The following is a 21535-nucleotide window of genomic DNA, read 5'->3' as shown; positions in this document are numbered from 1 at the left end:
GCTGGGCCGGTGCGTTCTAAGGTCAGGACCAGTGTGCAGAGGCGAGTGAGCTGCAGAAGAATTTGGGTTGTGTGGTTCACAGTCAGCTGACTGGTTCTTCTCTGCCAGCGTCATGTCCAGCTGGTTCCCACAGAGCACCTGCCGTGGTTTTAAGAGTTTTCAGTTGGTGTTTGCTCAGGAAACATAAATCAGTGATTTAAAAACATACAGCTTTGTTTCCTTTTTATTAACATGGACAGATACTATAGTTTAGTTTGGTACAAAGTGAGAGCAGAATGAATTTAAAAGACTAAAACTGACATAGTTACTGTTCCTTCATTCCATTTCTTGACATTAAAATAACAAAGCATGTGTATAGATAGCTGTGTACGTCCAAGTGCAGTTAAGAGAATTAAATTATTATATTAGTAGAAAATATGCTTAACATTTTGAAGTAAGTATAAAAGAATCACTGTTATATTTGTGTATAAGGCTAATATAAACATTAAGCCTCTAGTCAAGCAACTAGTAAGTAGTTGATAGAGAACATGGTAGAATGAAAATAGAATTTACATTTTCTGTCATGATAGAATCCACAGTATCTCCTAATTTTACACATTAGATATTTAGTAAATCTAAGAACATAAAAAGAATTTCTGTGACAATATTTGGAGGAGATAAGAATTTTTACTTTTCTTTTGATTTGTAAAATGCTTTTTATGTATTTGTATGCATATAGATTTATTACATAATAGTTTGGCAGGACTTAATACTCACATTACCTTTCATCTACTAGCCTACAAAGTCTGTGGATTTGACTTATGACATATGGAATAGTTACAGTCATGCTGACAAGTGTAAGGTTGTCTCCTGGATTTTTTTTTCATATTCCAGAGAAATCATGGATTGCAAATACAGACCATTTCTTTTTCTTTAATTTCTCCATATAACAATTGGGCCAGATTTCTCATTTATGAAAAGGGATATTGGATTGGTTAGAATTTTTTGTTCATTCTCTTAGTGTTCGCAGTTCCCAGCTGGTGATTTTATGAGACTGTTTGAAGATGTAACAGGCCTCTTGGATTTGGGTGTCTTCTTGTACAGGGGCCAGACTCCTTTGCTTAATAGCATTCAGACTTTAGTATGTGTGCTGAAGTTGCAGAATGTCAGTCTAGATGGTTCCAGTTCCACCCTTTAAATTGTGTATGTGTGCGTATGTGTACATGTGTTTACATGTGAGTGCAGGCATGCATGTGCCGCGCACATGTGTGAAGACCGAAGACAGTCTCCGTTGTTGGTCCTCACCTTTCTAGCTTAATTGAAACAGACTCTTGTTCTCTGCTGCAGACTCCAGGTTGTCTGGCTCAGGAGCTTCCGTGTCCTCTCCTTTCTCTGCCCTTTGTGCCATCATAAGAGCTCTGGGGTTGCAGACAAGCTTTTGTGTGGGTTGTGGGAAGTTGATCATGGAACTTGATGCATACACCGAGTCTCTCAAAGTCCTGCAGGTTCCTTTTCTCTCTTCTTAGTGCTAGGACTTTGGAAGAGACTTAATCTGAGGCAAAATTATTAAATCTGTTGAAGTATGTATTTCTATGACTAATTTCCTAGATCTACATAATTTTGGATTATGAGGTTTAAGATATTTTAACAAAGTAGTTTAGCAGACTTAGCCATGGGGCCTTCTTTTGAGTAATGCTCTATTTTCCATGTTTTCATAATATAGAGAATTTCTCCATAAAAGATTAACTTGGTAGGAAAAAAAGTATGCCTGTTTGTGGAATATAGAAGGTACAGCTGGACCTTCAAGTTATGAACATTTGCAGAATGTTGATAAATTGTTAGTTCAAGTAGACTTGCCTCTGTTCTAGAATACTCCCTCAAAGCCCTTCTCAATATCAAGGAGATTTTAGTAACTTCAAAAATATCAGTGATTTTAGTTGGCCAGCTCTAGTGTCTAATAGAGTTTAGTTGCAGTAATTTACCTTGACAGTAGATGGTGCACTATGACAATACTAATTTACAGCATACTAGAGTCTTTTATACTACAGTATACAGTTTTGCATTGTAATGAAGTAAATTATTATTTTTATTTAAAATTATTTCATTTAGGCCTTCAAGTAGTAAATTATCACCCTGAAAATCAGCATAGAAAATTGGAAGTTCAACAAAACATGTTTTCTTAACATTAGGCATAATTACATAATATAGCCTGTCATTTGTCTGTTATGTTTTGTTAGAAGTTTCAAAAATACCCATGGCCTTAATTTTCCACAGTAAATAAGATAGTTAATGCAAAAAGCATTAATTCAACCTTGAAAAGTGTCTCATGTTTAAAAACTACAAGAGTTAAAAATTGAATAAATATGAGTCTTTTGCAGTATTTTTACAGTTATAATATCCATAGATTAATTTTTAAACCTTTTATGCCAATAAAAATTGAATATTACAGTTAAAATCATTTTATATGACATCAAAGATTTGTCATTTTAAGCTATCTTGTCATCATAATAAAATTATATATTACAATTTTTACATGCACTGTTTAAGGATATAAATCTGCACTTACCACCTTTAAATCCAACATCACATATCCTGTCTTTATTTCCTAAACTTCCGTGTTTAGCTGAAGCCCCCGCAGGCACCTGCCGGGGAGAAGCTGTCCTTCCTTCCTTTGTGCCCTGGGGCACTTGTGTTCCTAGTGCTCCTGCCAGCAGCTGCACAGGCCCCACACTACAATCCACCTCAGCTCAGAAGGGAGTGTGGCTGAATCTCTGCACGGACAGGAGTCAGACCCCAGAGGCCTGACGTCTCTCAGTGGCTGCTTGCTTTCCTCCCTTTCCAGGTTCTCGCAAGTGAGTTCTGGCTCACTACATAGTTAAGTAGTTAGAGGAGGGTTTTCAGGCTTAGATCCACCATGACATAGCACAGAACAAGGCCAGCTGACAGCCCTTGGATGTGTTAGCCTTCCTGCCTCTAGCTCTTCTCCTTCTTCCACTGCCATGGCCACTGCGATCCACTCATGTGTGGATCAGTCATGCTGATCTCCTCCATTGCATCTAGTTATTTTGCAGTGACAGACTCAGTCTTGGCTCTCTGAAGAAAGGATTTGTTTGCCTAAGGTTAATTATTGTACCTTCAATAGAAGACAGAACCAGTTTTGAATCTTCAGCCAATTGTTTGATGCCCTTGCTCATTGGCTGGACAGCACTTCTCAAGGCAGACTTCATGCTGTCTGCCTCTTAGCTGAACACCTTCCCCATGATGATAAACTGCGCTTCTCTTTTCCAGACCAACTACTTTACGGTTTGAGATAGAAAAGAACTAATATAGTACCCGATTGTAACATATATATTAGCTTGTGTGTTAAGGCTGTGTTCTGAATACATTATTTTCAAAATACATTTTATTCATCTATATTTAAAGTATCCAACATGCCATGGAATACACATATGTGGTAGAATAGTTACAGTGGCGAAACAGTTTCACCCTCACATCTCATCTATTCGTCGAATCCCCACCCCATGTTAAAGCTCCTGTAACCTATTTATTCAACCAAGAATTCCTGACCACACCATTATTAATATACCACTATTGGCCACATTGCCTATCTTTGATGGGAGATCAGTCATTGCTTGTATGGGCTATTCTATCTAGTCCTTCATTTTTATTGTGGTCCTCCTGTCATTTGGGACTTCATTGTGAGCTTAGTGCTTTCAGATCAGCATCATACAGACTGCACTGTGGTTGACAATTTGCTCTGTACTCTACATTTGAAACATTAATGATTATACCTTCCTTTTACAGGTAGAGAGGAGGTAACATACTCTGTACTCTAAATTTTATGTATAACAAAGTTAACATATGTTGGTTGTGAACATCTTTTACAGTTTGTATATTTACTGCACACAAATAAGGCAGCTATACTTCATGCTTTATTGTGATAATTTTTTGCTAATGATGCATTAGCGAGGTAGTATGTCATGACACTTTCAGTGTAGGTGAAGCTGACTTGAAGTGGTGTGTGCCGGGCCTGCATTAGCAAGTGTTTACATGCTTACATTTTTGCTTCAAACTTCTATAGTTTATTAGCCTTTAACAATTGGCTTAACTGTCAATTTAATATTTTTCAGATTCATGAGATATTTGATTGTCAAGAATGTATGAAAAAATTTATTTCCGCTAACCAGCTGAAACGTCACATGATCACTCACTCAGGTGAAGTGTCTACTTCTTACATCTATTGAAAAATCATTGCAAAAGATTACCATGCCTTGTTCAAGAAACTGAGTAAGAGTAATCAGAAGCCCTGGCTATAAATTCTAGCTTAGTCAAATGATTTCTAAGTTCTTAATTGTCTTGAAATGGATTTGTCTGTAACTCAAAGGTTGCTTGGCCACAGGGTATGAAAGGCCTTAAAAAATCACCATTGAATTTGGAACCTTGGTTTCCTTATTTTTTTTTTTTTTTAAATCTGTGACATGGCACCAAGCACCTGTCAAAAACACTTCAAAGATTAATAAGCTCATTTACATAACATATTAACACAGTGCCTGGCATTTGGGAGGGCTTCAACAATTATTGTTTCTATTATATTTCTAGATACTCTGGCATTCTATCTGTGGTACTTATAAAACAGAGAAAAATGTAAATATTTTGAGAAAATTTTCTTAAGGCATAAGTTCATTTAACAACTTTGAGCAATAGGATTTTTTTGTTTGTTTGTTTGTTTTTTACTTATGAAGACACTAAAATTGTATTGAAAAGAATTTTATTTTATGGCACCCTTTTATAAAATTTAGGAAGATTATAGTTTGAGGATATAGAAGTAAACGTTTTGAACATCCACATGGTTTGGAGGAAGATAAAGTGTTCGTGAGTTAATGTCGATGAATGAAAGCTACTGGGCTTCAAATGTGTTTCCTGTGTTGAGCACCATGTTGCTTGTATGCTTGATAATATTATATGCCTGTTCCATAAGTGTGGATGCTATAACCTGTCGAAAACCTTGGCTGCTGCTGAAGGTGGGAACTCTGACACCTGAGGCTTCCTGATGTCTGTGAGTCCATCTGTCACTGACAGGTCTCTCAGCACTGAGGACTAGACTGATAAACACACACTTTTCATGTAGAACTAGAATTTGTGCTTTGAATGTAAACTTTTTTATTTCAAAGGTTTAACTTTCAAAGTACGTCTATAGAAGAATAATCCTTTTCATGGTCATTTGTGAATACTCAAAGGTCTAGCGCAGATGAACTACGTGGAATATTTTCTGTGCTTGTCTGACCGTGCTATATATAATTGGTTTATGCATAAGGTGTAATTTCAGGAAAGGATGCTCCCCCTTGGTCCTCAACCTTCATATAGACATGAGATTGTCTGTGCTTATTCTTTACAGAAAAGCGGCCTTATAACTGTGAGATCTGTAACAAGTCATTCAAGAGGCTTGATCAAGTGGGTGCCCACAAAGTAATCCACAGTGAAGATAAACCCTATCAGTGCAAGCTCTGTGGAAAGGGATTTGCTCACAGAAATGTTTACAAGAACCACAAAAAGGTAAAGAGGCTCATTAACTAACGTCTACCGTTTCCTGAGGTGCTGAGAGGGCTCAGTCCGCCTCTTAGACAGGCTTGACATATCTGTGATGTGCGACAGAAAGTGAACAAGGTAGCTAGAGACAATCCTGCTCCTGCTTTGTCAACACTCACTTAGACACTGACCTCTGGCTTCTCTTCTTGACTACCTTCTCTGAAATCTGCTCTCTTGTGCACTTCCCTTGTGTGACTGAGTTAAGTACCTCTCAGCTGCTAATCAGCTCCAGGGAAGCCAAGGTGGTTGTAGCAGATGCTGTTTCTATTCTCCGCCTTCTTTCTGTGTGTTTCCAGGCTCTGTTCACACCACCTTTTCTCTCAGTTTCTTGCAGTGCCTTTTGCTAGGTCTGTCCTTTCCTCTGAATGTTTTACACTTTGGGTTAGCTTCCTATGGTCTGAGACAATCTGCTTGCTCAGAAGAAAAGTTTACTGGGCTTGTGTCAAAGGCTTGAGTCCACGGTTGTCTGAATCTGTTGTTTTTATACTCAGGATAAAGCAGAGCCTTGTCTGGAAGCTTGTAGCTTCCATATATCTAATCTAGGCCAAGAATGTTTTCAGCCTCTGAGACTTTATGCTGAATCTTACCCTTTCTAGCTTTTTCTGAACTCTGCCTGGTTCAACTCAGCTGTTCTGGCTCAAACTCCTCTCAAAGCTGACTGACTCAAAGGGCTTCTCTCAGATTCTGACTGAATTGCTCTGCTTGGCCTCAAACTAACTCCAGCAATCTGCTCTAATCTGGTTCCTTCTCATTCTCTGGCTCCTTATGTCTCCATCTGTGTCCAGCTTGTTCTCTCTTCCACCTGTCTCTGTAAAACTCTCCTACTAAAACTGCCTCCCCTCCTCCTGCTCTTTCTTGCCTCTCTTCCCTCTCTTTTCTTGAGAGTTGGGCATATCCTATTCAGTCAAATCTTTCTCTGATTCATCACTTTGTCTGCCTCTCACTGAGACATCACTTCCAAACATGGCTGCTTCCTTCTAACAACAACTAACCTTACCGACATTGTTTGGGATTAAAGGTGTGTACTAAGGGCATGTCTGCATTCCAGTCAGATCACATAGACCCAAAAGTTCTTTGGATGTGATACTTTGCCAGAACAGCCATATTGTTGGATTAAAATTCCTCTACTGTGGGTTCCCGGGTTGCAGTGTGGGTTCTGAGGCTGTGCAGCGAAGCCTGGTCACTGCCCAGCTTTCCTTTTATATGATGCTCTTTACCCTTTCTTCCTCTTCAGGTTATATGCTTTTAGTTCTTCTCTGTATTTTTGTTTGTGTTTCTCACAAGTCACCTCTGCTTTAACTCTTCTTTTAGAGCATGCTAGCTTTAATCTCATCTTGTTTATTTCCTAGATAATTCATGTTCAAATTCAGGAAAGTTTTCATTGAACAGTCAATGTCTAGAAATGTATGTGAAAACATACATGATGTCAGAAACATTTGTTTATTGACTTTAGGGGAAACATTTTACTATTTTTCTTTTAAAGGGAATCATTTATTCATCCTTATAATGTTTATTGGGTGTTTTAGTGACTTCATTATGTATGAGGACTTTCAAGAAACAGCTATCTCTTGTGAAAGCATTAAAAAATGATACCAATTTTAGTTTCTTTCCAAGAAACAAAAAGAAGTGGTAGACACATAAAAAGCTGAACAGTGCAGATTGATAGCACCTCACATTGCCTCTGCCTGATTTCTTGCTTCAAACCCTGATATTTGACTCAAGGACTGCATCCAGGGAAGGGCTTCAGTCATTGTCTTTCCTTCGGAATTACAGGACTGTAAAAAAGGATCTGGCAAGTGTCCTGTTCAGTCCCTGGAACCCTCTTAATCCTTTCTTTGATGAAACTGATCTGCCCACATTTAGGAGTTCTTCACAGTTTGGCTTATGTTATATGCCATATGGGAATTTGGCAGGGGATCTTTGCACTATCCCTCATATTTTTCAGCCATAAATCATATGAAAGTAATAATGATGTCTTAGGGAGGACAGAAACCATGATGGCCATGACTTCCAAAGTGGAAAGCTTGCTCAGTCTTTCTGCCTCTGACACATGTGTTTCTGTGTTGTGATCCTAGTGTGTGTTTGTGTGTTTATGAAAATGGTAAAGTATTCAGGAATCGTATGGAAAACTAAGTCAACCTGCTGGTTCATACTTACTCATTAATGGTCAGCTAGGAAATGAAAAATATTGGTATACCAGGAAAACCAGAAAAAGAAAATGATTAAGGGTCAATCTGATCTTCACGTGTACCATGTCCAAATTTTCTTTTATATGAATAAAATACTCTCTTGACTTTTTGCATTTGTCATCTGTATATTTTATCATATTCGTTTCTTTATCTCACTTCAGATGGATTGTGATGCTGTTAAGAGTTTCATTATCAGTTCTCTAGGTCCAATCAACATTAGTTTTTTTCATTTTCTCATCCTCCCTATACTCATTTTATCTGATTCAGACTTGTGTTAAGAGGACTGGCTAAAATAAGAGTCATCTATCTGGGTCCAGTTAGATTTGGATTATTTGAATCATAATTGCTCAGGCACTTCAGAACTACAAGAGACAGAGAGTGTGAATTAATCATCTTTCTCCATTTGTTCCCTGTCAAACTTACTGCAAAGCACAACTTTAGAGAGAGCATATGGTGATCCCCTCTTGCTCTGTGATGGATGTCTGTCTGCTTGATGATGGAAGCGAGTCCTCCACAGTTTCTAAAGCCCCAAGGAAGTCTTGAGAGCCCCTTGGTGCCAGATATGTGCCTATTTATTAATGTTCCTTTGTGCAGTTTTCCAGGGATGGAACTGTAGAAACATATGTAAGAATCTAGTCACAACTTATGGAAAAATTCTGTTGGGCTCTTACACTCACATGCCATTCATTTGCAGTCAAACCCTGAACAACAGACAGTTTCTTAGCCTTCAGTCCTATTCATAAGGACATGAATAGACATTACAAAGTAGAATTGGAAGCTTAAGTTGAAGGGGGTTCAATGAAATATAGACTTGTACATGTATGTTCATTTTATTTTAGTGTTAATTAAATACATGTATTTATTTATTTATTTATTTATTTATTTATTTATTTATTTATTTATCTGTGTTGTAGTGTGCATGCCATGGCATGCGTGTAGAGGTCAGGGGACAGCTTTCTGGGGTTGGTCTTTTCCTTCTCTCATGTGGGTCCCAGAGATTGAATCCAGGCTGTAAGGCTTGGCAGCTCCTGACTTTTATCTGCTGAGCCTCTTGATGGTCTCTAACTGTTTTCTTTTTTTTTTTTTATAACACATATGTCTTGTACCACAGTCCAACCATTTGAAAGACACTGTAGTTCAAACTTTGTTGTGGTAAAATTTTGATAGACTTCAAAGAAAAACGTATCTCTAAAAGAACATGAATTCATTTACAAAAACGGAACAAATGGGGTAAATTTAACAAGAAGGAAAAAAGTCTTAAAACTGTGTTAGGAAGTTGTTAAGGTGGGGACTTTAAGACAGCCACTCAGTAAATACATCACAGCTACCTGTTCCTTCTCATTTGTACAAAACCCACACTAGTTACTGGGATGGCGATGACGACAGTCTGATGCTCACAACAATGAGTGCCAGGTAGTGTCCAGCAGGTGCTAGTCATGACTGGGGCTTACTCACCACTGGAAACACCCGTCCTGCTCATGTGGTTGCTACTGTTCTTAAGTGAGTGAAGAAATAACACATATAGCTTGCTTTTCAATTAACTATATTCATGATGGAGATGCATTTGACGTAATTTGTGCACAGTACTGATATATGTTGTAATTTTTAATCAAAGAACATTAAAAGTTAAAAATATATACTTTGAGCAATTATAAGTACATATAGCTCAATATTACTGTCAGCTTACTGAATATTTCTAGAATTTACTCACTTGTTAGTAGAACTGTGGATCTTTTTACGAGCACCATCCCATTTCCCTCCCTCTGTTACCTTTTCTTCGAGCCATACTCCTGTCAACCACCATGTACTCTTTGCTTTATGAGTTTGACATTTTTAGATTCTAGACAGTAATTTTCTTTCAATGCCTTATTTCATTTAGCATAATGTCCTAATCTCTCTGAACTTTTCCTTACTCTGATGAATATTCGAATCACGGCACAATGGAAAGTCAGTAATGTCCTTTTATTCTTGGACCTTAATTGAGAAACTTCTCATCTTTACTCACTCGTGACCCAGTGTCTGTCCTAACCTTTCCACAACCACAAGAGAAAAAAACTGGGGAAAAGAGAAGCACATGATTTCTTTGGTAATCAAATTTAAAACTTTTCTTGCCATTTTTTCTTCTTTAGTAGATACCTCATGAGAATAAAACCTGAAATCCTTTGTGACTGTCTGGTGGTCAGTTATATTGCATAGGTTGTGTTTACCCTCAATCCTCCCAAACACACACACACACCCCAAAATCCCAGTGTTTTTTTGGGTGATAACCATGTAGGTTTTTGCCAACAAGTTATTGTATGTCGTGTATTATTTTCCAAAAGATAACTATTCGCTCCTTCATCTAACACTGTATTACTATACATGAAGGCCTGAAATCCTAATAACCCAAACAGATCTTGTTGCCAGAGCTAAACCATATTATCCCTCACATTAAACCTTGACAGACTTCTGGTCCCACTTTGTAAAGATTTTTGAATATAGAAAACCAGAGATGAGAAAGTGAGTGTCTTAGCTTGGCTATTCAATGCTGTGATTTTGGTGGAGCAATGTCTTTAGTGTTGCCTGTCCTTTCATGTGTGGCGTGAACTGCCCACTACACTGCTGAACTTAACATTGAACTTACCATTATAGCTCTAGTTTCAGTGTATTTCCCTGAGGAGGAAGAGACCTTTTAAAGAAGCCAATTATAGATCTAGCTACATAAATTTAGCCCACAGACCTTGTAAACACTCAGATAAAACGTGAAACAGCTTCAGGTTTGTCTGTAGCTCAGGGGGTTAGCATGCCCATATGAGAGGCTTGAGTCTGTATAACAGACTTGTTCCTTTTTTTCTTTATTTCTCCACATTCATTTTATTTTTAACTAGTTTTAATGTGTTTATTTTTATTTGTTCTTTGAGAATTTCCTATACTGTAGTTTGATCGTATTCATCCCGTTACCCACTTCCTCCTGAGTCCACTCTCTTCCCTGCCCTCAATTTTGTGTCTTTCTTTTTATCTAAACCATCAAGGACAGTATACGCTGCCCATACAGTCTCGGATATGTGGCTTTCTGCTGGAGTGCAGTTGACTTACCAGCGATCACACCTTTAAGGAAGAATAATTCTCCTTCTCCCACCAGCTCTCAACTGCCAATTAGTCCTTAGCTAGGGGTGGAAATTGATGCTCACCTCCACTCTCTGTGCTGTGATTTTTGTGTAGCTTGAGCCTATGCAGGTCCTGTACAGCTGTCGTAACAATGAGTTCAAAAGTATAACTGCCCTGCTGTGTCTGGAAAACACTGTTTCCTTTGGTCATCCACTCTGTGGCTCTTAGAGTCTTTCCATCACTTCTGCTATGGTCCTTGAGCTTTGGAAGGAGAAAGTATGATATAAATTTTCTTGTACGGTATATGTCCCAAAGGTAAAATATCATCAGCAATAAGTACTATGACTGTGGAGCAATATAGACTATTTGGAGGCAAAGTTATAAATTTTAGCTATGAATGGAGCTGATGAAATTTTATTATGTTACTCTGGAATTAGTATTTGATGTACATGGCTAGAATTATACCAATTTGGTATCTTACTGTATATTATCTACCCTCCTGAGGCATTTTTGAGAATTTTAATGGATGTTATAGATAATGCAACACATGTCTTATGTCTTTTCTACCTCGCTGACAATAATTGGACTTGGACCATACAAAAATTAGTATCTAAAATGATAATTTATGCTGTTTATTCAGGGCGATTTCATCTATTGCATTAGCAGATGTTAGTGACATCAGTGCCTTGGCAGCTGGAGAAAGAATATTATGTAACTCAAGAATCAATTATTAAATCGGTGAAAAATTTAATGTTACAATACCTTTTAGGAAGTTTAATTTCATCTGATACTTGCAAGATATATCAGGAACACAAATTGTCTATCTACAGCATGTGAACACTGTACACACTCATTTCATACTGGACTTAGGGTCCTCCTGTCAATTAAACACAGATTCGCTGCTAGTGTTTATAATTATAACAATGAAGATGTCATGTTGGTATTTTATTTACCTATTTGGCTATGTCTTGTTAACTTATTGCTTAAAATATGCTACTCAAGGCCAATCTGTGATTACCACAAACATGTATTATTGTTGTAACTATTATTATTGTCCCAGATATTGAAAAAAAAAGATTGATAGTGGAATATAGCATTTTTGGAAGGCTAAAGAAATTCTAGGCTCAATTTTGTAATCACTAAAACAAAGTTTTTTGTAGTATTGTAAAAATAGTGTTATTCATTGCATAAAAAAATTCAAATACCAATGAAAGAAGCAAGAAAGCAAGCGTGTCGCCTATAAAAATTCTTCTCAGAGACTCCATTGTTTGTGAGTAAATGGTATTCTATCCATAATGTGACACTCTAAACGGTATGCATGATTTTCCTTATCAAATAAACTAAACACCTAAGTGTAAACACAGTTATAATCTCTATATAATTTAATTAACCTATTTATATCTTTTTATAACCATTCAAGAACTTTTTGTTTTAATTTTGTTCTTCTTAACCCTTTCAACTGTATTTTGTGAAGGAAATTGGTCAGTTGAGGGGTAAGAACTTGCCATCTGAGGACAGTGTGCCACAATGCCACCCAGAAACTACCTTCCTAGTCACAGTATGTGAGTTTGCCTTACTCTTCCTTCTCCAGAAAACTCCAAATAATACATACTTTCTTCATGTGTGACATTCTCATGGACAACAAATACTGCTTTTAATTTTTCATTCATTGCATTTATTGTTAACTATATATTAATTCCATATGTAGCACTGATACCTTTTAATATTCATTCTATACATGCTAATCCAGGTTTGAAATATTTTATGGCCCAGGGGTGTCTGTAAAAGTCACTTGGACCCCATGTGTTTCACCCAAACGTGTTCTCACTTGGCTTCTCACATTACCGATGCACAGGCCATGCTTCATATCCAAGTGCATGCACTTGGCGTGTTTCTTCCTACAGGACAGCAGCTGCCCTGGTCTCCTGCAAGGATACCTCTGCAGACTTGTCTACTCTTTCCTGGTTTATTTCTTTGAGGCCTCAAATCAGCACAGTCTTAGATAAGCTACTCAGCTGTCAGAAACCCACCTCTCAGAAACAACAAGCCTTTAGACCAATCTGCCCTTCGCGATTAGTCTCTCCTCCTGTTCTTCTCCCATGCCTGTGTCTGCATCTTCCCACTTCTCTGCCTCATTCCTACCACCCAGCCACGTGGGCTGAGGTGTAGCGGTTTCGTCCTGGTTAGCTGTGATTGTTGCCAACTGAAGCAGAGCAGCTGTGCCCACCCGTACATGACCGCAGTGAGAATCATCTATTCACTCTCAGTGGAGGCCTCAGGAGGTTCTGTCAACACGCCCTGAAATTCCAGTCACTGCCGAGGGAAAGACAAACAGCTTACTACGTAGGACCTGTAGTTGGTGTGACTTCCCCACATCACCCAAAGGATTTTGGGTGATGTATGCCTGAGTTGCCTGTACTTCTGCAAGCAACCCAATAATCTCACTACGTCACCAAGCAGCGCCTGGATTAAAAACTCTCCTTGTTCTGTTATAACTCTCCATCTGGGGGAGCATCGACATTTATTTATATATCCTTAGGAAAAGTAAAACAATCAGGCCTTTTCCTCTGGTCCGTGTGTTTGTCACCAAAGTACCCATCCGTTGGTCCCTCAGAGTGCAAGGCTTCTCTCAGATGTCATATCAGCTAGAATTCTCTTGACCACATATTTCCAACCTTTGGAGCACGACTTACGCTCCTCTTCATTTTCCTCCAGGGCTCATGTCACTTCCTGATGCAGTGTGTGTGTTTATCGTGTGCACAGGATAACAGCCCTGTGATGTAGCACCTTCTGTGGCTTTTGTTCTCCCTGCATCCTCATAAGCAGAAATAGGATGAACCCATAAAAGCAAAATGTACACTATCGATCTGATACAAAACACCCTACCAAATGAAATAGGAGGTGTCTTCTACCAGTTTTTATTTAAGAGTTTTCCATTTTTTCTCATATTAATGTGCCACCAAAACTTATATTAGCAATGTTAAGCTGTTACTTGATGTCACAATTATTTTATTTGGTGATTGGAAAACATCTCCTTTGCCATTTTAAATTTATTTTTAAATCTAAATATCTAGTTTCCCATCATACTTAGAAAACTTTTCCCACTCAAATATTATTTAAAAATTACTCACATTTTCTTTATGACATTTAAGGCATTATTCTTCACTTAAAAAATGGGTGAATCCAGATGTGGTGGTGTGTATCTGCAATTTCAGCTTTTCTGAAGCAGAGGCTGAGGGTTGATAGCTCAAGGCCAGCCTGACTTGCATAGCAAGACTGCCCCGGAAAAACAGGATGTGGATAAATAAATCCTAAATCCGTGTAGCTTCTCCCCTACTGTAGGCAGTAATGGGCCCAGCTTTAGTTGTGTGAAACCCTTTGATTCTGAAATATTTTTGAAATTCTGAAAGTTTTTCTGAAAGAAAATATTTGTGACATAAAATAACAGCTTAGCTTTGCTAATATAAGACGTGATGGTACATTGATTAAAATTCATTGAAAAATAAAAGATAAAACTAGTAGTAGAAAACACCTCCTTCAGTTTCAACATTTCATGCTTCTGCCATCCAGTTTGGAATGCCATGTTCATAATGTCAGTTGATGTGTTATAATAGAAGAAATGTTCTCCGACTCTGTTTTAATTTCTTCTAGGATTTCTGCGGTCAAATAGTACATTTTTTTTGTACTGTTTTTTATTTAAATTTATTTTTTAAAAAGTTATTCACTTTACATCCCAATTGTAACCAGCTCCCTCATCTCCTCCTAATCCTATCCTCCCTCCCTGTTCCCGCCTATGCCCCTCCCCTAAATCCTCACAGAGGCAGAACCCTCCTCCCCTACCAAGTGGCCCCAGCCTATCAAGTCTCATCTGGACTTCGTGCATCCTCTTCCTCTGTGGAATAGAAAGGCACCCCGCCAGTGGAAGTGATCAAAGAGCAGGCAACAGAGTCCATGACAGAGACAGCCCCTGTTTGCCTTAATAGGAGACTCATACAGAGACTGAGCTGCATATCAATTACATCAGAGCATGGGTCTTTGTCCTCTCCATGCACAGTTCTTGGTTGGTAGCATCAGTTTCTGCTGGCTTGCAAGGCCCAGATTTGTTGACTCTCTTGGTCTTCTTGTGGATCTCCTGACTTCTCTGGGTCTTTCTATTCTCCCACACACTATTCTTCCATAAGGCGACCTGTGCTCTGCCCAAAGTATGACTGAGTCTCAACATCTGCTCTGCTCCCCTGTTGGGTGAAGTCTTTCAGAGGACATCTATGGTAGGCTCCCACCGTAGTCTCTCTCTTCAACTGCCTCCGGCGTCTATTCTATATACTCTTTTGTGTAGAATTAGGCATCCTCCCTAGTGTCCTCTTTGTTATTTGGCTTCTTTAGGTCTGTGGATTGTAGTATGCTCATCCTGTATTATATGGCTACTATCCACTTACAAGTGAGCAAATACAATGTAAACATCTTAAATTTATCCTGACTTTGAGTATTTGTTTCCTCCACCCTTCATGTTTTCGACAACGGAGCCATGATAATGCTTGTGTCACAGCACAGTTCTCTGTGATGCTTTGTCACCTTCAATATTGAAATGCCGTCAGACTGAAATCCTATGTCAACATGATGTGAATAAAGTAACTCCCTTCACTGCCCCCCCTGCAGTTTAGTACTAATGCCATAAAATCCATTGGATCTATAGCTTATTTTGTTGTAATGGAAGAATATTCTTTGAGTTTTGAGTGTTTTGAAACTGTGAGCCTCATTAAATTTTTCATCTGGGGCTGGAGAGAAGGCTCAGAAGTTAAGAAAATCTGCTGTTTCTACAGGGAAGACGTAGGTTCCATGCCCAGCATCCACATGGTGGTTCCTTCATAACCATCTGCAACTCCAGTTCCAGCAGATCTGATGCTCTGTTCTGCTCTCTTCAGGGACCAGGGTGCACAGGTCATACACACACAGGCAGAACACACATACACATGAAATATAATCCAACCTGGCCCTCCACAGTGGAAAATAAGAGCTTGTTCACTGTTTTTGCCAAATTGGCTTCAACTTCTTTGTGACCATTTCAATGCATGTGTGCTTGTCACGTCCCACAGACCTTAACAACATCCACATCTCGGGCAAGTCTTCAGTTTTTTGTCTTAAAGTGGTGACAGTAGCATTTTTTTTTTCAATTCAAAAGATGTATTTATTGTGAGGGATGGCAATAGCATTTTAATCAGGAACCTGGCTCTTGGAATTCCTCAGTCCCTGTATTTAGCAGGACATTTGATACAAATCAGGTATTTTGAGAATGCTACCTCAGGTTAACCATGAGTCCATGCTCTGTTTGTAATTTAAACACAAGCAGCCCTGAGGCCTCAGATCACTGTAAATGCCTCAGTGACATTAGGGCAAAAGTGGAGAACATGTCCCTTTAAACTGTTTCCTTCACCATGTCAGCCTACAGAGTAGTTCTGACAAAGTTACCATGTGTGTTTAGATTACCAATTTAAGATAGTAAAAGCTCATTACATTGCTAATGAATTTAAGAGTTTGACAGAATAAGCAATTTCTTCTTGTGAATGCATGCGGGTATGACTCTCCTTAGTGTTACGAGAAGAAATCACGTGCCTTCTGCTTTCCGTAACGAGGAGGAGTTCAGTCTCCTTTTCCTGACTCGGTGTCTCCCTCCCGCAGACCCACTCCGAGGAGAGGCCGTTCCAATGTGATGAGTGCAAAGCTGTGTTCCGCACGCCCTTTTCTCTGCAAAGGCACCTGTTAATCCACAACAGTAAGTCACAGTCCAGGCTGCTGAGCACAGAGAGAGTGACTTCCACTGTGTCCTTAGACTGTTTCAGAATAGACATCCAAGAAATGCATGGTGAATTGTTACATAAAGGAGATTGATTACCTTATTTCCCTGCAGTACCATTAATCATTTTATGAGATACTTTACATCTTCTCTTCCCAGTATTTATAATTGGTACATAAAAAGATACCCTACGTTCAGTGTACTTTGAACCTTGCTTTGAAGCATAGACTTTTGTTTCCTTTTAACTATGATGATTAAGGGAACATGTCTATCTCTGTAAAACAGAGAGCTATCTCACGGGTCAGGATTTTATTAGCGCATGGGCTTCAAGTTGGAGTGGGCCATGGTGCACATCCAACTCAACACTGTTTCAAGGAAAAAAATCAAAAATATGGAGTCCATCCGGAGTACAGCCTTTCAAGTAATGGATCCTAGCCATTGCATCCAGCTGTCTGATAGGCAGGCACCTATCCTATTTCATGTAAAATTTCTGATTATGTGCATATTTGTGGAGGTAATTTTTAAATTATGTTCTAAATGGATACATATCTTTTCAGAAAATTATACATGTAAAGCTCCTACTGCTACTTAAATATTAAATACCAGTTGCGAGTATGTGGCAATTGGTTGTACAGAGTGGTAACAGTCTCTGCTCATGCTAAGTGCCTAATATGAAAAATAATAGAAATCTTGAGGTTTTGTACATGTTGGTGATGATCATGAGGAAGGAAGCTGCTTCACGTGGGGAAAGATGGGCTGTGTTTCAGGTCCAGGTCTGTCATTGTACAGCTCTGGAGGGTGCTCAGCCTAGCTTTCCCCTTCCATAAAGAGCAATGTCTTAAAGAATGAAATTTTTTGCCCCACCGCAGGAATTATTATATCAGATAGCTTAAGACAGGGATGAATTTCAAATAGGCATTTCTACAAGCGAACCTCATTCATCCTGTTCAGATGTATGTGGCTGAATTTGGTATAATTCTATTTTGCACAACAGCAAGAGATATGTAACATCAATAACCTGATTGATACTTCCAATGTCACCTTCATGGTTCTCAGCAGCTTTGCTTTAGAGGAAAGATTGTAATGGCTTGTGAGGCTGTGCTGTGTGCTCTGTAGCTAAAACTCAGGAGACAGAGGCAAGCAGATCGCCGTGAGTTCATAGCCAGCCTGGTCTACAAAGTCCAGGACAGCCAAGGCTACACAGAAAACCCTGTCTTGAAAAACATAAACAAAAAAATAATGGTGGTGAGCAACATTAGAAGAGGCTTTCTGAAGCTACAGTGGTGGCATCAGGCCAAAAGAGTCAACCTCCAGAATTTAGGGGCTAAGTCATCATGTAAGGTGCAGACTCACAGTGAACACAGCAAGTTAAAGGTAGGAAAACCAGACTGGCTAAAGCACAGAGAACAAAGTACTAGGTCTTGTTTCACACATATCTTTCCTGTGGGCTAACATGCCAACAATCCATCTGCTTATTTTAGAAATTACACTGAAAATCAAAAGGTAGGTCTCTGGCTAGCTTGTAAGTGTTAGTGTTGGAAAGTTCTGATGAAATTAGACAGAAAATCTAACAGAAGTAGCACACCAGTACTAGGAAATTCTGATTTTTTTGCAGTTCTTGGTTGTTGTGTTATTTTATTTGTTTCTTTTTAATTAATTTTTAAAATATATGTTTATATTAAATTTGAAATCCTGTGCGTGTGGCTTGACTGTTGACTTGTATTCTAAGGTGAGAGGACGTTCAAGTGTCATCATTGTGACGCCACGTTTAAAAGGAAGGACACGTTAAATGTTCATGTGCAGGTGGTCCATGAAAGACACAAGAAGTACCGATGTGAGCTGTGCAATAAGGCCTTTGTTACCCCTTCTGTGCTCAGGAGTCACAAGAAGGCAAGTGGGGGCTTCATCAAGGCTGACTGCATTGTAAGGGTATGGATCATGGGCATATATACTGACTGTTGTGTCACAGTTTTATATAACTTATGACATGCTTGCTGACAGTGAGAAATATATGATTATACTAACTATCCCCCAAAAATACCTGTTTTCTTTGTCTTTTAGAATAGACATTTTTCCCATGAGATGAAACCTCGAAGTTATATGTATATTTTGTGTAACACTTAGCTTTACTGATAGGTAGGCTTGGAAAATAGTCAGTAAGGCTCCACTGACTTTCAACCATTTTCACTTAATACAGATGTTTTCTTGTGAAAATATGACTAGCTCCTCAAGCAGGTCGCTTTTATAGAACTAATTCAAGTGTTGACAGGAAGTCCAGGGCACAGGGCATTCCCTGCTGTAGAACTGGGCTTTGAAAAATACTGGTGTAGTTCACATGAAATGGTTTCATTTGTGATTTTGAGATTGTCTTTTTTGTATTATGGTAATAGATCAATAGAACAAGCAAACTGAGGATTTACTTTTGTATTTCATAAAGAACTATACACCCTTATAATAAGTGCATTTTGAATATATCTAAAATGATAAAACTATTTTATGACAGACGGTTAAAGATTCCAAAGTTGTTGGTGAGAGCAAGTGGGAGATAAAACACTGTAGAGAGGAAACAGTGCAGGAAAATACAGGAAGAGCCAGGGCAGAAGATGTTCCTAAGGACACACCTTAGGTTTTTCCTACCTTTCCTCACTACTCCTACCTTTCCCCACTACTACTAAGGCCATTAGATTTTAATTCATCCCTGAATTGTGTCAAAGGCTCCATGAACAGATAGTCTGGAAATGCCATTACACACATCCATTGAGATCTTTATCACTAATCCCCTAGATGACTTCTTTTCTTATTATTAATTTATTCTCTCATATATCACATCCAAATCGCAGTTTTCTCTCCTTCCTCTCCTCCCAGTCCTTCCCCTCCTGCCACCTCTTCATCCCTCATCCACTCCTCCTTTGTTTCCCTTCAGGAAAGGGCAGGCCTCCTAGAGATAGCAACCAAAATGGTGTATTAAGTTGCATTATGACTAGGTACCTCCCCTCATATTAAGGCTGGATTAGGCAGCCTAAGAGGAGGACAGGGGTCCCCAAAGCAGGCAAAAGTGTCAGAAACAGCCCTGTTTGTTCTGTTAAAAGTCCCTCAATGACACCAAGTTACACAGTTATAACATATGCAGAGGGCCTAGGTCAGACCATTCAGGCTCCACGGTTGTTGGTTCAGTCTCTGTGAGCCACAGAGTTCAAGTTTGTTGATTCTGTGGGTTTTCTTGTGGTTTCCTTGGCTCTTCTAGATCCTACAATCTTCCCTCCCCTTCCTCTGCAAGATTAACTGAGTTCTTAGATAACTCTTAAAGCAACTAGCTGTATAGCCATAGTCAACTATTATCTGACACTACTTGCTTTTACTAATTTTCAGGCTACTTCTGGAACATAGTCTCAAAGCAATATTAGAAAAACCCAAACAGACAGACACCTGAAGAAACTGCTTCCTCCTGATCTCTGCAACAGTCAGCAGCCCCCAGCTTTTCTTTCTCTTTGAAAAACCCCAGTTGCTTCAGATTGCTCTGACTCCTCACTTACTGGAGTGATGGATTTTTTTTTTTAATGGCGGTGGAAAAAAATTAGTCTCCTGTTGAGTTTCTGAGGCCTACGCCTCCTTCCGGAGCTGTCAGCAGTTTTGTTTTGTAATTTTCATTAGTTGGTTTATATATTTGGTGGGGATTAAACTCAGAGTCTCCTGCATGGTAGGCAAGCATCCTAGCACTGGCTTGTATTCCCAGCCCTAATCACTGGCTTCTGTAAACTGTGTTTTGCTAGTGTTCTTTCTCCTCTGCAGGTATGATTGTTTTGTGCCTATATAGTTAGTATGTGGAGGGTAGAAAGTCTCTTTCCGATCGACTGCTCACTTAACACCTGCTAGTTTTCACGGCCAAGCTAGATGCATATGCTTTCTGTTTTGTAGTAAAACCTGTCCAGAAAAGCATAGCATAGGTAACAGATGACTTTCTTGAGATTAATTCTGCCCTTCAGAGTGAAATATGTACAAAGAATTTGGAAAATGGTTCAAAGGAAATGTCTCTTGGCAACAGTCACGGGCAACTCTGGCCCCATTTTGATTGTGTGGTTTTGCTCCACTCACTGGTTTTGTATAACTTAATCACGTTTAGTTAGACAAGGGCTCCATAAAGGCTTAAGCAGTAAACTGCAGAATTATTTTCAAATTAACACTAATGCATGCTTCTAAGGGATCTTTGAACCCATAGGATTATCCATGATAAATTGTTTAAAGTCTCATTGTGACATTAAATCATTTTAATGAAACGTAATCCTGGAAAATACAGATTTACTATTGTCAGAGGTACTTAATCATCTTTACCAAAGTCTTTGTATTTATCATCAGCCATTTTCATTCCTATTTAGACACACACAGGAGAAAAGGAGAAAGTCTGCCCATATTGTGGCCAGAAATTCGCCAGCAGTGGGACCCTGAGAGTTCACATCCGGAGCCACACAGGTATGGAGAATGACCTGGGGCTGAAATACTGGAAGTCAGAGTTAGGACAGAGATGTCCTACTGTCCAAAGAGTCCCCAATCCTAGTTAGCCTTCTTAGGGGATCATCAAAGCCGGTTCTTTACTTGAGAAGCATTTCAGTAGTTGAATTTTCTCCAAAATTAAACAAAATACTCAAATGTAATACTTTTTAGGTTTGAGGTGAAATGTAAGGGTGCTATACATGGTTCTGTTGGACAGAGTAAGGAGTGACAGCCTTACTTTCCATAGGAGACAGAGGCCTTCTCTTCATCCATCCTGTAGCTTACACCAAGGTCACCTTTTTTAAAATAAAAAATGCCTGTCATTCTGCTCAAATTCTGTAGTTTGAGTCAGTGTGGTATGAGGATACTGTGATATCTGTTGGGTCTTAAGGCTCCGAGACTCTCTACTACTTTG

General features: G+C 38.9%; 1 protein-coding gene across 1 annotated transcript in view; it reads left to right on the top strand.

The window, feature by feature from the left end:
* Positions 1–21535, top strand: part of Prdm5 (PR/SET domain 5) — a 154651-nt gene that overhangs the window by 83867 nt on the left and 49249 nt on the right. The window contains exons 8-12 of the mRNA XM_051152244.1: positions 4110–4194; positions 5375–5532; positions 16518–16611; positions 18362–18522; positions 21006–21099. Coding sequence (XP_051008201.1) covers positions 4110–4194; positions 5375–5532; positions 16518–16611; positions 18362–18522; positions 21006–21099 — 592 coding nt within the window. The remainder of the gene's footprint in view (positions 1–4109; positions 4195–5374; positions 5533–16517; positions 16612–18361; positions 18523–21005; positions 21100–21535) is intronic.

The sequence above is a fragment of the Acomys russatus genome, chromosome 10 (assembly GCF_903995435.1).
Source record: "Acomys russatus chromosome 10, mAcoRus1.1, whole genome shotgun sequence".
In the NCBI taxonomy this organism is placed as follows: Eukaryota; Metazoa; Chordata; class Mammalia; order Rodentia; family Muridae; genus Acomys; species Acomys russatus.
Note: the sequence above shows the minus strand (reverse complement) of the source record. Positions and strands in the feature narration are given on the sequence as shown.